The sequence below is a fragment of the Felis catus genome, chromosome B2 (assembly GCF_018350175.1).
Source record: "Felis catus isolate Fca126 chromosome B2, F.catus_Fca126_mat1.0, whole genome shotgun sequence".
NCBI lineage: Eukaryota > Metazoa > Chordata > Mammalia > Carnivora > Felidae > Felis > Felis catus.
The window spans coordinates 132,444,651-132,459,359 of NC_058372.1; the positions used below are offsets into that span (position 1 = coordinate 132,444,651).

The 14,709-nt window shown below is 35.5% G+C and overlaps 1 protein-coding gene across 4 annotated transcripts in view; it reads left to right on the forward strand.

Moving 5' to 3' along the window:
* The window catches only part of STXBP5 (syntaxin binding protein 5), a 177,425-nt gene that overhangs the window by 64,658 nt on the left and 98,058 nt on the right, over positions 1–14,709 (forward strand). For all 4 annotated transcript variants that reach the window (XM_011282577.4, XM_019831369.3, XM_011282578.4 and 1 more), the window contains exons 8-9: positions 203–326; positions 11,126–11,204. In XM_011282577.4, the coding sequence (XP_011280879.1) occupies positions 203–326; positions 11,126–11,204 (203 nt within the window). The remainder of the gene's footprint in view (positions 1–202; positions 327–11,125; positions 11,205–14,709) is intronic.

A 14,709-nucleotide genomic window follows, 5' to 3' on the forward strand; every position in this document is an offset into this window, starting at 1 on the left:
GAATAAAAAGACTTAAAACAGTGTCAATACTGTATTAAATTTCATTTGCATTATAAGAGGGCTAATGGGAATGTAAAGGTTGTAACATGTTGACTTTAACTTGGAAAATAGGAAAAGGTTAAAGTTGAAAATTATAATATTGATTGTGTATAGCTTGGTGTTGAGATTTTGTTTCTAAAAATGGAATTCTTCACTCCTATAGGCTATTCACTCTGTTGCTTGGCATCATGAGGGAAAACAGTTTATTTGCAGTCATTCAGACGGCACCTTGACTATATGGAATGTGAGGTCCCCAGCTAAACCTGTACAGACAATCACTCCACATGGTAAGAATGTATCCCTTTGAACGCTACAAAAATTGTGTACATTAAACTGTTTTGAATTTGGATTTTTTGTTTTGTTTTTGAGGATAAGGATGAGGGTTTTTTTAAGGAAATTAAAAATATATATGCATATGGAAATAACATGTAACAACCAGCTAATAAACTCTCTAAGTGTATTTACAGTTGATACTTCAAATTTGAACTTTGAGAAAATGAATGGCACCTTGTCTTCTGAATATTGTTTGTCCAGTAGTCCAAAAAGTGAATAATTTTGTGAAAGATATAGGACTTACTTTAAGCCTTTCTCATCTTAAAGTTATCACTTGCAAGTTGCATGCAGCTTGTGTGTGTGTGTGTGTGTGTGTGTGTGTGTGTGTGTGTGTGTACGTACTGAAACACTTTGAACTCTACATAAGGTAATTTTATGCATTGAAGAATTATGTCAAAGGTTCCCAAGGTCACCCCAAGTTTGATGATTTACTAGTGAGACTCCCAGGACTCAGCAAAGTCCTGGGATGAAGAGTAAAATCAACAAAGGGAAAAGGTACATGAGGTAAAGTCTGGTGGAAGCTTCCAATAGCCCTCTCCCAGTGAAGTGACACAGGGCATGTTTACTTGCTCTAGCAATGAGTTGTTACCAGATATGTGGAAATGTTGTCTAACATGGAACCTCATATGAGTCCAGGGGTTCAGAGTTTTTATTGGAGTCTCTCCACCAACACTTTCTGCTTTAGCGCATACCAAAATTTCAGATGCCCAGAAAGAAAGCATAGATCGTCATAAATTGTTTTGTTCATACAGACAGCTTAGGCACACTGTGTCACCCTTATCAGAATCGGAATTGTGGAAACCATCTCAAAAGCCAGTTACCAGATGCCAACCAAGAGCTAACCCTGCAAGCCAACCTTTCTAGGGATAGCAGTCTCAAGCTTGCTGTGTTAATTCTTTTCTGCGCAAGCTCTATTGACAGAACCTCTTAAGAAGGTTTTATTAGGGTGTTTATGAAGAGATTATGAAGGCCTTCTTTGAGTTTAGAATGAAGTTTAGGAATTTGTATTTCTTTATTAATCTGCATTCTCCAACCACCCTAAGAATTCTTAACCAGTGAATTTAGGGAGATTAAAGGAATTGTTCTTTTTTGGTAGTATATTGAAGAATATCCTGTAGTATTGCTAATAGTTTATTGTTTGCTTCAAAATGATCAGTTCCTACTTAAAAAAAATATTAATCTAAATTATTGCAACATAGAAATTAAAGAAACAGTAAAATTAATGGTTTATCTACCTGTGTCAGGATGGGTTTTTAGAGTTGTTTTCTAGAAAAAAATAGTAATTCTTAAAGCCACACATTGTGATATACTTTACCATTGCTTTGTGGTAGCAGTCTTCCAGGAAAACTATTTTAAATTTGCAACAGGTCTATTTATGTGTGCATCCAGAGGATAGCCCTTAATGATTAAGGTTCCAGTTTTTCTTAATATATTTTCGTTTTTTATTAGTGCCTAGTTCTCTAGTCTTGGTGATACTCCTAGGAATTCCCTTAAATTTTAGGATCTCCTAAGACCTCTACATCCTAAGAATCCTGAAAACCAAAAAGTAGATGATTAGTTTCAAACCTTTCATTTCAAATCCAGGAGAAAATGAAACTAGTATCAAAGATGATAGAAATATACGACATTGGTTTTGCAGTTTTAAGTTTATCTAAATTTTTATCTTTTTATGTAAGAATGGTACTTTTTTTCTTTTTAACTGTTTGAGAGTAAGTTGTTGACATACTGCTCAGTCACCCCCAAATATTCCAGTATCTATTTCTTACAAATAAGAACATTCTCCTGTATCACCACCTTTTGCCTTTTATCAAAAGGGTCTATATGCAGATTACATTCAGTTGTCATGTTTCTTCAGTGTCTTTCCCACTGGAACAGTTCTTGAGCCTTTTCTTGATTTTCATAACTGACAAATTTTGAATATTGTAGATTTAGCTATTTTATAGAATATGCCTGCATTTAGTTTTGTCTGATGTTTCTTCATGCTTAGATTCAGATTGCACTCTCTCAAAAGGTTTGCTTTCTTTTTGCTGCCTTCCAAGTGGAACTTGTGTTTGATTTGTCCACATTGATGGTATCTTATACCTTGGTCCCTTGATCAAACTTCTGTTAGAGCTCTCTATTACAGCATTCGTTTTCCCTTTGAAATTGATAACTATTTTAACTTGTATTTGTAATCAGTAAATATTTTGATTTGAAGGCAGTACTTTGAGACTGTATCAACATACTGTTCCTCCTCAAAATTATACCCTCTGTTTTTAGCACCCATTGTTGTTTCTTGGCTGGATTAACTTTACTGTGATAATTGCCAAATGTTGACTTTCTTGTTTAATCTTGATCCCTTCTTATGCCAAAATCTTAGCTCTTTGAGAGCCGATTTTCAGAAGTGGCATAAAGTTTCTATATCTTAGCAAAGTCACTAGCTAAAATTATTTTTAAATGAATAAGACAGAATGTTTGTAGTAATATGTTCTTTTCAAAATTAGAATCCAAATAAAGTGTAAATAAGTTTTTTCTGTGGCAGGTGTGAAAAAGTAGGATGGCATTTATTGCATATAATAGCAGTCTAAAAATGTATATGATCAGAAGTACTCTTAATAAAATATGAATTATTTTCAATAGTAATAATGTTTACTGCTTATTGCTAAGGGTAGGTAACCTGCCAGAGTTAAGTTTGTGTTAATAACTGATTTCAGTGACAAAACTAAGTACATTTTTATACATTAAACTAGAAAAATGTGTTTTTCATGCCATAACAAGGTGTCATATATTCCATATATAGCCATACTTGTGGTGTATAATTTGGGTGTACTAAATGTCTGCTTTGATGGATTGAAATTTAGGGTTATTTTCTCATTAGTGTCTTCTGTTGTGGTCTCTTGCTTTTACTTTCTAACAGTTATGGTAAATTACTTTAAATATACTAGACTTAAAATTTTGTCCATTTTGATTTTTTTTATATTTAAACCCATTTAATGGTTGGGTATCTTCTTCTTAAAAAGCATTTGTAAGCATTACCTTGATAGTCAGGAAATGATTGTACTTTAAGACTTCTGCCAGTACTTTTATTACATGATGTTCAAGGTAAGGAATAGCTTGAGATGTCCTTGAAGAATTTGTTCAGAAGACGTAATCAACCTAACATGGGGTTTTAAAGTCAGAAGATTTGTGGTCAAGCCCTGGTTCCCTAGTTTCTAGGTCTGTGGCCTTTGGGAAGTCAGTTAATATTTCTGAACCTCAACATCCTCAATTATAAATGGGGATAATAAATGAATTTAGCCTTCTGACATGGTTGTTGTGGGGATTATTTTTACTTAAATTCAGCAAATATTGGGGCTACCATGTGATAGGCACTGTTCTATATCCTGGATCAAATAAACAAAATGTAAGTGAAAGTACCTGAAAACTGTGATGTGCTATACATATGTGATTATAATAATTATAAATCTGGGTCTGGTATTATTTGATAGGATAGTACCAAAAGATTTTTAGATTAGAGTATTGTTCCCCAAAATATATTTCACGATACAAATTTTTCTTACGTTAATGAATTTTTTGGTGAAAAAGCATGTTATAGTTGAAGATTAGGAAATGCTGAATTAAAATTGAGCATTTTCTTCACTGTAATACTTCATAACCTTTAACGTGTGCTATGAATTTCTAAGAGTATATATGTATATACACGTACACACATATAGGTACATCCCTATATATATTATTTATACGGTTTACAAATGCATTTATTTTATGTGGCTTTTCACAAACTTATTTGACTTTAGTATCTTTTATTTGGAGGACATCTTGTGGTTCTCTAGTGTTCTATGAAATACACTTTGGGGAATGATGGGCTTGAACTATAACTGAATCGTAAGATAGTTCTCCAGATGTGTTAGCTATTATGTTCCAGTTACCCTTGGATGATATCTTTCATAGCTAAAGTTGTTTGCTGGACTCTTCTTCTGAGGGGCACAGCAGTTATCTAGATAGTAACGATCAGATGTCCAGTAAAGGAAAATAATTTGAATTCATTTAAGATAATTTTTTGATATAATGTTGGATAACTTTACAATGCATATAAAGATGGTTGATAGTTACATTTTTTCAGAAAGTTTTCATTCGTGTGTCTGAAATACTTAACAGGTGATTTTTGACTAAAACAGTGATAGCTCCCTTTAATCTAGTTTTTATGAATTGCAGAGAATGTTTCTTTGGCAATCAGACAACCTGGAATGTAACTCTAGCTTTGCTATGTGTGAAATAACTTTGTGGAGGTAATTACTATTCTCTGGGACTTAGTGTCATCTAAGGTGAACAAGGTGATTTTTAAGGTGTAAAGTTTTGTGAATCTGTGGAAATAAAGCAGTATTTGTTCCATCTACTGACTGCAAAGTCATTTCATCTTGGTGGGCTATAAATGCTGTATTTCATATGGTAGGCCTAAGGGTGAGTTCCGCTTTTCTCTTTTTACCTGTTTGTCTCCTAGGACAGACAAGCTTTCATAATTTAGGAGGGAAGAACTTGATAGTCCTGGAATGGCTCACATATTTACCCTGAAGCAGTCATAATGATTCTATGATTTGCTGGTTCAGGGCACCACGGGATCTCCCCTCTAATCCTGGGTATGTGTGTGTCAGTCAGAGTGAGATTTTTCTGATTGTCACCTTCATCAAAATCAGATGATTCTCAAAGGAGATAGACGTGATAGATGGTTAAAATCAATAGATGTCCATTAAAGGACATGGTATTTTAAAATTTATTTCCTAAAGCTTATTAATTGGTACAGTCTAATCTACTTATTAAGAAATAAACCAAGGTTGGGAAACTTTAATTCTGTTAAGTGTCACTGAAGAGAAAATAAAATCTTACATAAGTAAAAGTCAATACAGTATCTTAAAGATATGACATGGAAAAAATTGTATTAGTCTACCTTTAAGATTCACCTGAAGGATAAAACATTCAATAAATAATAAAACCATACTGCAGTTCTTTATATAGTTCATTACAAAGTTTTGCTCAGTTTATGAATTTGAAAGGACTTACCAGACTCCACAGAGCATATGCAAATAAAGCTTTTATTTCAAGGCAGAGGATATCATCCTGCAGCAGGAGAAACATAATGCAGGTAAGCATTCTGAGAGACGTCCCATATCCAAGCTCCCACAGGCACTTACATGTACGCAAGGATCGTGCTGAGTCTCCCTCCAACCACCATCTGACTTCTGAGGAACTCAATTTACCCTTTCAGTGATCAAGCCAGTCTTGCCAAACCAATTAGGCCCATTGCCAGCCATCAGTAAAACTGTTACACTCGGGATTACCAGGGGAGTTTTGGGGCGTTTTGGAACTTGAACAAGCGTATCATAACTCCCATTGCCCTTGGCCAAGAGTCAAAAACTACGTATTCAGATATCTCCAGTTCAGCTGGGGTGTCTTCACACTCATTAAAGAAAGAACACCCGCCCCGTTTCAGACTAGTATTGTTAACGGTGTGATTCTCCAGTTGGAATCATTTTATTTTCTAGAACATCACCGTCCAATAGAAATGTAATGCAAACTGCATGTGTAGTTTTAAATTTATTAGTAACTATACCAGTAACTGTTGAAAAAGGTCAAATTAGTTTTAGTAATGTTTGAGATATTTCACATTCTTTTTTTTATACTCTTTGAAATATATATACTTTACAATTATACCACATCTTGGACTAGCCACATTTTAGGTGTTCAGTAGCCGTGTATGAGTGGTGGCTACCACGGTGGACTTTGTGATGGAGACCTAAATGATTTTACAATGAGAAACAAAATCTATATTTTGGAAATACTACTTTGATGGTAGTGCATCAGTTGAGCTGGCGGCAGAAGAGGGAGACCAATTAAGAAGCTTTTATAAACAATAAATAATGAAGATTTCAATTGTGACAACAAATGGGAAGAAATGGACATACGTGAATACAATTCTGGAATTTAATCTACAGGGCTTAGACCAATTCTTTGTGGCTGGGTGGTTTACAGGAATGGGGAGCAGGGCATAGTAAGAGATAAGAAATCAGATGTGACAAGGAGGTTTATATGATTTATTAAGTTGTTTTATAATTAACCAGCTCTTTTCAACAACTTATCAAGGCAGTTCACAGGTATTTGAACAAGCACAAGCTGAATAAGCACAGATTTTTGCTGCTCAGGTGACACAGCAAGTAAGAAGTAAAATGACACCTAGTGGTGAAATCAGGTGATCCTCTAAACATCCTGTATATGTGCTGTATTAAATCTTATGTCTTGTTACTTACTTGATTTAGAAAATGGTTAATCTAGGATTACAGATGAATAAATTTTTCTGTAATGAAGCAATGATTGGTGACATAATTTTAAAAATCTGAGTTGGAAAAAAAAAAACAGACTATGCTGATCAAAAGGACTCATTAATGTCCACACAAGATTAATGAAGAAAGGTAACTATAAAAACTGCAACATTTTTGACTTACGGAGATAATGAAACTACTCTGTAGCATCCTTATAGGGGGTGGGAAAAAAAGTTTACTTATAAAGAAATAAAAATCAGACTGGCTTTAAACTTCATTATAAGTTTAAATGCTGGACATGGTGGAACAACATGGAAGACTATTGAGCAAGACAAAAGCTAAGACTTTTGTACCTAGCCATGTTTTGTGCATGACATATAAAAGCTCCAACTTGTAAGGATTCAGTAGATACACCACCCAATGTCCTTCTTTAAAACTCATCCTAGCCACTGAAAGAGTGGTGGTGAATATTGAAATAAGTTAAATTGAGTTACAGTTGAATAATTGTTTACTTCATGAAGCAAAATGTACACAAAAGTAACCTTTGAGAAAATAAATATAAAATTTATGTCCGCATTCTCAAGTTTTATCAGTCTGACACTTTCATTAGAACTTTGGGGGGTAGAAGGAGAATAAAGGCCTGATGCTGGCTGTCAGAGCAGACATTTAACTTACTGAAAGGCCCTATATTTCTGAACATACTGAAATAGTGGTTAAAATTCTGTGTTCCTGGTACAGTGTGAGGGACTAATTTTCGGATTTAGGTGTCCTTTTTTTCTACCTTTCTCTTTTTTCTCCATTCCCCTTCCCCACTCAGTAAGCCAGTCTTCTCTCCTAGCAGTCCTTTCCGGTCCCTCGGTCTGGTGTTCTGCTTACTTTGTCACTGGCCACTTGGTTTTTGTAAATTAGGATGCCAGAGGTTCAAGTTTCATTACATTGTCATTTCATACAAAGAGGGGAAGAGATGATTCCCCGGGATCTTGAGGCAGGATTAGATGCTCTAATACCAGTTGGCAGGTGTGTATTTATAAAAATTTAATGTAATAAAGGTGACATTTTGAATCCGTGGGAAAGCTATGATGGTTCAATAAACAGTGCTGGTAGGTGCATACCTCTATCACAACTCTTCGAATTGTACACTTTAAATCTGTGCACTTTGCTGTCTGGCAATTACAGCTCAATAGAACTATAAAAATAGCTCTGAAATTGTTAGAGGAAAATTACTTTCCCTGTGCCAAAATAAACTTCAGAAAATAATGAAATGTAATGAGTGAGACTGTAAAGCAATTATAAGATACTGCAAAAAGAAATTTAAATGATGTGGGGGCAGGGAAGAACTTCCTAATAAGCATGAAACCAAGGAAGGGAAACCAAGGATCCCATAAATGTGATCGTATCTTGCCAGTCCCTTCTCCCTCAGCCTTTCCCCATGTTAGCAGCCCGGTCCCCTTTCCTGTCCTACTAGGCACACTGTCAAAAATCTTACAGGTGTTCTTCCAAAATAAATATACTTCTAAAATTATATATATTAGTACATGTATATATGTAAATATGAGGGTTTGGGCATTGTTTTGCAAAAAACAGAATTATATTAGTCTTTTTTGTATGTTTTCTGAATCCAGCGTACTTGAGGAAAGTCTCTTCGTGTCATCTGGCATAGTTCTAATTCCTTCATCTTAGTAGTCATGTAATAGCCAATTGTTTGTGTCCCAGTTTTTCCCAGTGTTCAGCCATTCCAAAATAATGGACGTTCACTTTATTTTCAGTTCTTGAAAATACACTACAAGTTATGTTGTTATTACCATCTTGTACATATTTGGTGGGTATTGGTCCTTTTGTTTTTATGGAATAAATGCTTAGGAGTAGAATTGCTGTTCCTAAGGGTTAGAGTTTTAAGTATTTTTTAAAAAAAATTTGAATGTTTATTTTTGAAAGAGAGAGAGGGAGAGAGACAGAGCATGAGTCGGGGAGGGCAGAGAGAGAGGGAGACACAGAATCGGAAGCAGGCTCCAGGCTCTGAGCTGTCAGCACAGAGCCCGATGTGGGTCTCAAACTCCCTAACCGCGAGGTCATGACCTGAGCTGAAGTCAGCCGCTTAACCAACTGAGCCACCCAGGCGCCCTATAAGTATTTCTACTTTTAATTAATGTTCTCAGGCTGCCTTTCAAAGAGACTATATCCATTACACATTTCCTTCAGCCATGTATGAGTACTTCTTTTACAACATTCCTGCTAACAGTAGACATTATAGCCCATTTTACTTCTGCATTTTCCTTTTTTTTTTTTTAACTTCCTCTTTGCTCAAGGTTTCAAAATCAAAGAGTGACTTCCTTCTTTCCTAGGTATTTTCTGAGCATACACATGACCTTGCACCTGTATACAACCTTTTAGTCCTAGCATATGTCTAGTTTTTCAGGATTTTCTTTAAATTCTTGCCCAGGCTCTTACTTGACACACCTGAAACCACAGCCTTAGGCAACTGTGATACCACCAGCAAATTGTTATTATATCTGTGCTGCCCTGCAGGTATGAGACCTTCTGTCTCCCTAAGCTGACCTTCTGTGTCAAATGAAATTGCCATGATATCTTGGGAATAGTTTCCAGGGAGCTGTGAGTTGGGACAAAATATCAATGATTGTGGTCTAACAAAGCTGGTTTTGATGGAATTGCGAAATTTCAACCCTCTGTGATGGCATGTATTACTGCTTTTTCCTGTTTGCCCAGTCACTGAGCTGGGGAGTGAAGAGGATGGGAATAGCCTTTCATCAGAACATCCCCCCCCCCCCCCCCCCCCGCCCCGAGGTTCCATCATTCTGTTGGGTAGACAATGTTCCACTTGTTTTGTGACTTCACAGTTCTGAAGTGGTTAACTTTAGTTGCTAGTATTTCAATTTTTGTGGGAGAGCGAGTTCACAGAGGTCCTTACTTTGTCATTCTGGAAGTCACCTTCCTTTCTTAGTTTTCCTTAGCTTATTCATAGGTAGTGAGCCGACCATGTGAACTTTAAGGTCATTTTGTGCAAATCCAAGAAAAGCTGTTGGGATTCTAATTACATTAAATTTGTGAATTAATTTTGGAAGAATTGGCATTTTAAGATTTTTAGTTTTCTTAACTGGACACATGATTAAGACTGATAGACTTGATTATTTAAATGTATACTTTTGTGCAGTTTTTTAAATTTTCTAAGAATTCAGTCGTAAATGCGTCTAGGAAAAATACCTGTAATATATGATGGATATAGTGTTAATGACCTTTGATTAGCATTTTTAAATGTAAAGAGGGTAAGATATAAGCATAGGTAAAGGACATAGGTATTTTTCAAAGAAGATATACAGATGACCAGAAAGGCAAAGAATACCCAGTTAGAGATTAAAACAACACAAATTAAAATGAGATACCCTTTCCACTTAACAAAAACAAAACAAAACATTGTTTGCGAAGAGTGTGGCAAACTATGTTCTTACACTGCTGTTGGATGTATGAATTGGTATAACCTGTTTGGAATACAGTTTGACCCACATATCCCTTTTCCTAAGAATTAATCCTTAGGAAAAATCATCAATTTACACACTCATTAAATAGTAACTGAGTGCCCACTTTATGCCAAATAATGTTTGTCACCAGGAATACATCAACAGAAACACATACACACTTAAAACCTTTGCCTTCATGGCATTTACATTCTTGTCGGTGAGGCAAACAAGAATAAAATTTAAACAAAGTTTATTAGAATGAGCAGGTGTGCCAAGAGGCAGGGGGAAGGTGGGAGAGAAGTATGGGGTAGAGGCATGTGTTTGGGATCTCCCAAGAATATTACAATAATGTTGAGAATGATTAATCTCTAAGAAGGGGAATATGTTTTATTTGCTTTATATTTTTCTGTGTTGTTTCTACAATGAATATGTAGAAATAGCAGAAATAAAACTTTTTTTAAAATAATAAAATTCTTTCACAGTATGAGTTTCTGACATTTTATAGAGCTTGGTTTATTTTAGCAGTCTCTTCAGACATTACAGTGGATGGATCCTACTTTAGAATAAATATAAATGAAGTTATTAGCATAGGGTTTAATTTTGCAACCTGTCACCCTTGGGTAAAATATGGCTTAATTTATTTTTTTAAATCTAGCTATTTTAAAACTTGAATTCATTTACAAAATTGAAATTCCGTTTGCTTATCTGTAATTAAGAACATTGGAAAGGCTGTCAATGTCTCTTTTCAAGAATTTTGTCACATAAATGTACTAAGTTACTCATTTACTTTGCGGCACAGAATTTCAAACAGTAAAAATTACTTGATCATTTTAAATATTTTATATTGAAAACTTCTTTCAAAATTGTTTAAAAATGTTTCATGGTTGATTTCATTATCCTTTACTTTCATTTTATATATTAACTATCAATTTAAGAATTTAGAGTAATTTAGAATTTTAGAATTTAATGCAGGAAAATATATTTTAGGAAAACAGTTAAAGGATGGGAAGAAGCCAGAACCATGCAAACCTATCCTCAAGGTGGAATTCAAAACGACTAGATCTGGGTAAGATTTTACTTCATTGCCAATATTCATTGTATATAATTACTAAAATAGCACTAAAGGCCATTTTATCATTATGTTTTAAAGCCTACTTTAGAATGTTCTAGCCCAGTCTTAAATTTTATGCATGCTTTATTTAATGAAATAACTAAAATTGGTAAATTTAGGATAAAGTATTTCTTTGTATTCTCTTTGTCTTTGGTAGTTTTGTAATGTATCTTGGAAAGTTTGAATAATCTTTCTTGTTAAACATTATACATTCAGTTCAGTTACTCTTTAGCAACAATGGTTGTTACTATTCACTACTATTCACAGTAGTATTCACTACTGAAAAGTGGAACAAGCAGTGAAAAAATATTTAAAACTTAACCTATTTATACTATATATGTTAATTATGAAAGTTATGTGTGTTTTTCACAAATCTCATCATGAGAATATTTGGCAAATACAAAAACACATACGGTTTAAATATTAAAGGAAGTTTGTCAGTTGTATTTTGTATTTCTTATATGTACCAGATGTTTAAATGTATAATAAAGGGAAAAATTATAAATGTTTGCTAGAAAATTCCACCTCATTAACCCCTGAAAGAAGCCTTTTATTTATGTTCTAGTTCCCCAGGAAGAGTGTGTGCTTTTATTTATCATAGCTACGTAAGGGAGTGAATTTATGTAGTGTATACAGAGCATTGGTTCTCAAATCGTGGTCCTTGGAAAAGCAGTATTAGCTGAGAACTTGTTAGAAATGCAAATTCTCAGACTCTTCCCCACACCTTCTGGATCAGAAACTATCTGTGGGTGGAGCCAACCAATCTGTATTTTAATTAGACTGAGAGGAGATTCTGATGCATGGAAATTTAGAACCCTGGCATATGTTTTCTTTTTTAAGTTTATGTATTTTGAGAGAGAGAAAGAGCACACAGGGGTAGGGGCAGAGAGAAAGAGAGACAGAATCCCAAGCAGGCTCTGCACCATCAGCACAGAGTCCAGTGTGGGGCTTGATCTCACAAACCGTGACATCATGACCTGAGCCGAGATCATGACCTGAGCCGAGATCAAGAGTTGGTTGCTTAACTGCCTACGCCACCCCGGCGCCCCAGTTTTTAAATACCAGCTTATAACCACTGGTTATTATAACTGTGGTCCACTTACCTCGATTTACTCGTCTTCTAATCGTATTCATTTTAGCCCTATTCTCATTTGAGAAAGACGGTGGCTGAAAAATCATAAGGTTGCTGTTACTTGTCCTTGATACTCATCAGCCTTCCTGTGGGATTCGGAAGATATACTGGTTCCAACAAGAGGTTGAATGAACTCCAAAAGGAATGGCATCTGTTTAATTGACTGTGGCATCCCTCACCGTGTGACCTTTGGCATAGAGTTTTTTGACTTCTTGGAACTTCAGTTTTCTCATTTATTACATGAATATGATAATAGGTCAGAAGGTGGTTGTGATGAATTAAGTGAGAGACAGTCATGTATTGAAAGCATTTCACAGAGTGCCTGGTACATAACAAACTTCCTGTGAATAGTTGCTCTTATTGTTACTAGAAAACTTCCTACTACCAACTGTCCTACTGCCTACTACCTACTTCCTACTACCAAATTGTTTGCATAATTTGTCCTATGGCAAAGGAATGTAAGGAAAGGCAATGACAGCGAAAACAAAAACAAAGTGTGTGGGGTGAACCAGAAAAAAACCTGTGTTTATAGTTTACAATACAACATCAAATGAATTGTCTACACATTTAAATTAACCATGCCTGTTGTCTACTGATTGGAAACAAAGGTGAATGTCCAGGGAGGATTTTTTTTTTTCTATTTGTGCTTTACTGTTTTCAATTTTTTTTAAGCTTATCTATTTTGAGAGAGAGAGAGAAGAGGGAGGGAGGGAGGGAGGGAGAGAGAGAGAGAGAGAGAGAGAGAGAGAGAACACAAACGGGAGGGGCAGAAAGAGTGGTAGGGAGAGAATCCCAAGCAGGTTTCACATCGTCAGCAAGGAGCCCGATGTGGGGCTCGAACTCACAAACTGTGAGATCATTACCTGAGCCAAAATCAAGAGTCAGACGTTTAACCAACTGAGCCACCCAGGTGCCCCACCTGTTTTCAATTCTTTTATAATGATAATGTTTATGTTTCCAGTTTCTTCAGGATGGCAGCCATACTTTTTCTTAAGATCAGAAATGAAAAAAAAAAAAAGTCTCATTCCTTTGTATGCATTTGTAGATACCTGTAAATTGATCAATAGGATCACCCTCTGATAATGATCTTCACTAGCTTTGCAGTTTCTTTTTTCACCTGGCATAGGACATTGGGTAAATTAAACAGGTTCTTTTTTTCACAGTGCATGGCCTCTTTGGAAACTTGAGATAGTTCCTTAGAATTCCAGTGTGCAACCAGCATTGAGAACTGCACCCCTATTCCACCTACAGCAGAATCACCCTCCTTTAAGTAAGCCAGTCAGCTCTCCCCTTTTCCTGTTCCTAGCAAGTGTCTTGAGCAGGTACTACCTGAAGTTGTTTGTCAGGTTGGCAACAAGTAATATTGGCAAATTACCAGATTTTATTAGAAGAGTCATCCTTCCTTCCTCAAGATCTGCATTTTCTTCTTTTTGCCTAGAAATCATTTGAGGAGAAAGATTCTCTTTCATCCGTTATAACTCAACAATAATATCACTGCTTTGTGGATGTCTTGGCCATGTTGCCTAGATTAGGACCGCAGTAATATATTCTCAAAGCATGCTATATTTTTCCCTTCTAGAATTTTTACTTGTCATTAATGATGAAATTATTAGTTTAATGCTTGTGTTCCCTCTTACATATTCAGCTCAGTGAAAGCATGGGACATACCTGTCTCAGTTCTAATTGCCCTAGCATAGTGTTACTGAATATGAGGAAGAAGAACATAGGCCAGTGTTTCGAAAAGTGTATCCGTGAAGAATTAACTGTTATAGATCAGTAATAACATATAATTTGTTTCTGAAGCAAAGGTACACTCTGACAAAAAATGGAATCACGATGTTGTATCTGACTTTTGTTTCCTAGTAAAATAAAAGCATATGTTGCACCAGGAGAGAGCAGATTTTTCCCCTAACATAGTGAATGGTGACAGTATAATTAATAGAACATTTTAATAGCACTTTTATTAAAAATATGGAACTATTCTTTACATGGCCAGTTCTTAATCCAAAGTTAAATGTGAAGTCAATTCTGTTGAAGTTGGTTTTTTGAAACACTGACGTGACCCAGGTGTGGAGTGCTACAGCAGATGGTGCTCGAGCAAAGCGATTAAGGGTGTGAGCTCTGGAGCCGGCCCGCCTGGGTCCACTGCTTCCTCAGAGCCCTGCCATCTTGGGCACATCAGCTAAGCTCCCTGTGCTTGTATCTTCATCTGTAAGGCAGGAACAATAATAGTATCTGCCTTATAGAGTTGTTACGAAGATTAAATATATGAAGCACTTGGAACATACCCTTTCTTTTTTTAATTTTTTTTTTGAACGTTTATTTATT